Source organism: Phytophthora parasitica (genome assembly GCF_000247585.1).
Source record: "Phytophthora parasitica INRA-310 unplaced genomic scaffold supercont2.68, whole genome shotgun sequence".
Taxonomy (NCBI): Eukaryota; Oomycota; class Peronosporomycetes; order Peronosporales; family Peronosporaceae; genus Phytophthora; species Phytophthora nicotianae.
The window spans coordinates 1-860 of record NW_008649054.1 but is presented as its reverse complement, the minus strand read 5'-3'; the positions used below and the strand labels follow the sequence as shown (position 1 = coordinate 860).

The 860-nt window shown below is 50.7% G+C and overlaps 1 protein-coding gene across 1 annotated transcript; it reads right to left on the bottom strand.

Annotated features, from left to right (window-relative positions):
• Nucleotides 1-429: 429 nt before the first annotated feature.
• PPTG_17382 (hypothetical protein) lies at nt 430-841 on the bottom strand (the record flags this gene model as incomplete). Its single annotated transcript, XM_008915099.1, has 2 exons — nt 430-453; nt 497-841. 2 exons carry the CDS (start codon nt 839-841, stop codon nt 430-432), a joined length of 369 nt encoding a protein of 122 aa, XP_008913347.1.
• Nucleotides 842-860: the final 19 nt, after the last annotated feature.

Sequence of the window (860 nt, the reverse complement as noted above, 5' to 3'; positions counted from 1 at the left end):
CCACGAGAGCCCAGATTTTTGCGAATTGCCGTGAAAATTTCATGGGAATTTCACCAAAACTCCGAACTTCGAAGCGAATTTCGGTGCGCATGTCTCCCATAATAGCTCGCTGCTCAGTGAAAGCAGCCTTCAACTTCCCGAAGTATTGTTGTGCGAGTCGCAGAAATTTGACTTTTCGAGGCTGGTCCAACCGTCCAGGTTTTAGGGTGGACTTGAAAATGTGATCTGCTCTCGAATACACCATACACTTGAGCATGGTAGGGTCCACTACATCATGACGAGTGCGCTTAGCAGAGACAGACCCGTAGTATGGTGGTTTTTGCATGGCACCATACAGCTCGTGGGTAACACCTTTGCAGCCCTCCGGACGAGATCGCCGCCAGCGAACAAGTTGAACGCGATTTTCAATAGAAGGCCTAGTCATCGTGGCTACATCCACGACAATTCTTGTTTCTGGAAAAGTTGTCAGCAGCTCGTCAATCCAAGAAAACCCTACCAGTTTACCCTTCATCGCGTAGTCGACGTAGGTCACAGAGCGGACACCAGCCGCGATGAGGGCTGAAGCCAGGTCCCAGCCGCACAGCCGTCGACGCATCCATTTCAGCAACCCGCGATCATCGTCACTTGGTTCCATCGTTATCCCAAAGTGAAGACTTAGTTGGACGATGATTGGATTCTTAAAGTCCTTCTCTACGTACACGTATCCAGGTCCTTGGGCTACGAGTAGCATGTTGCCGTGGTTCCGAACAGTAGTTCCGAGGTTAAAAGTTCCCTTGTTCATGTAGGGCAGCACCACGCAAGGCCCCGTGACTTCCAGGTAGTCAACGTCGAGTTCTTCCATGTCGAATAGCTTGTAGCCC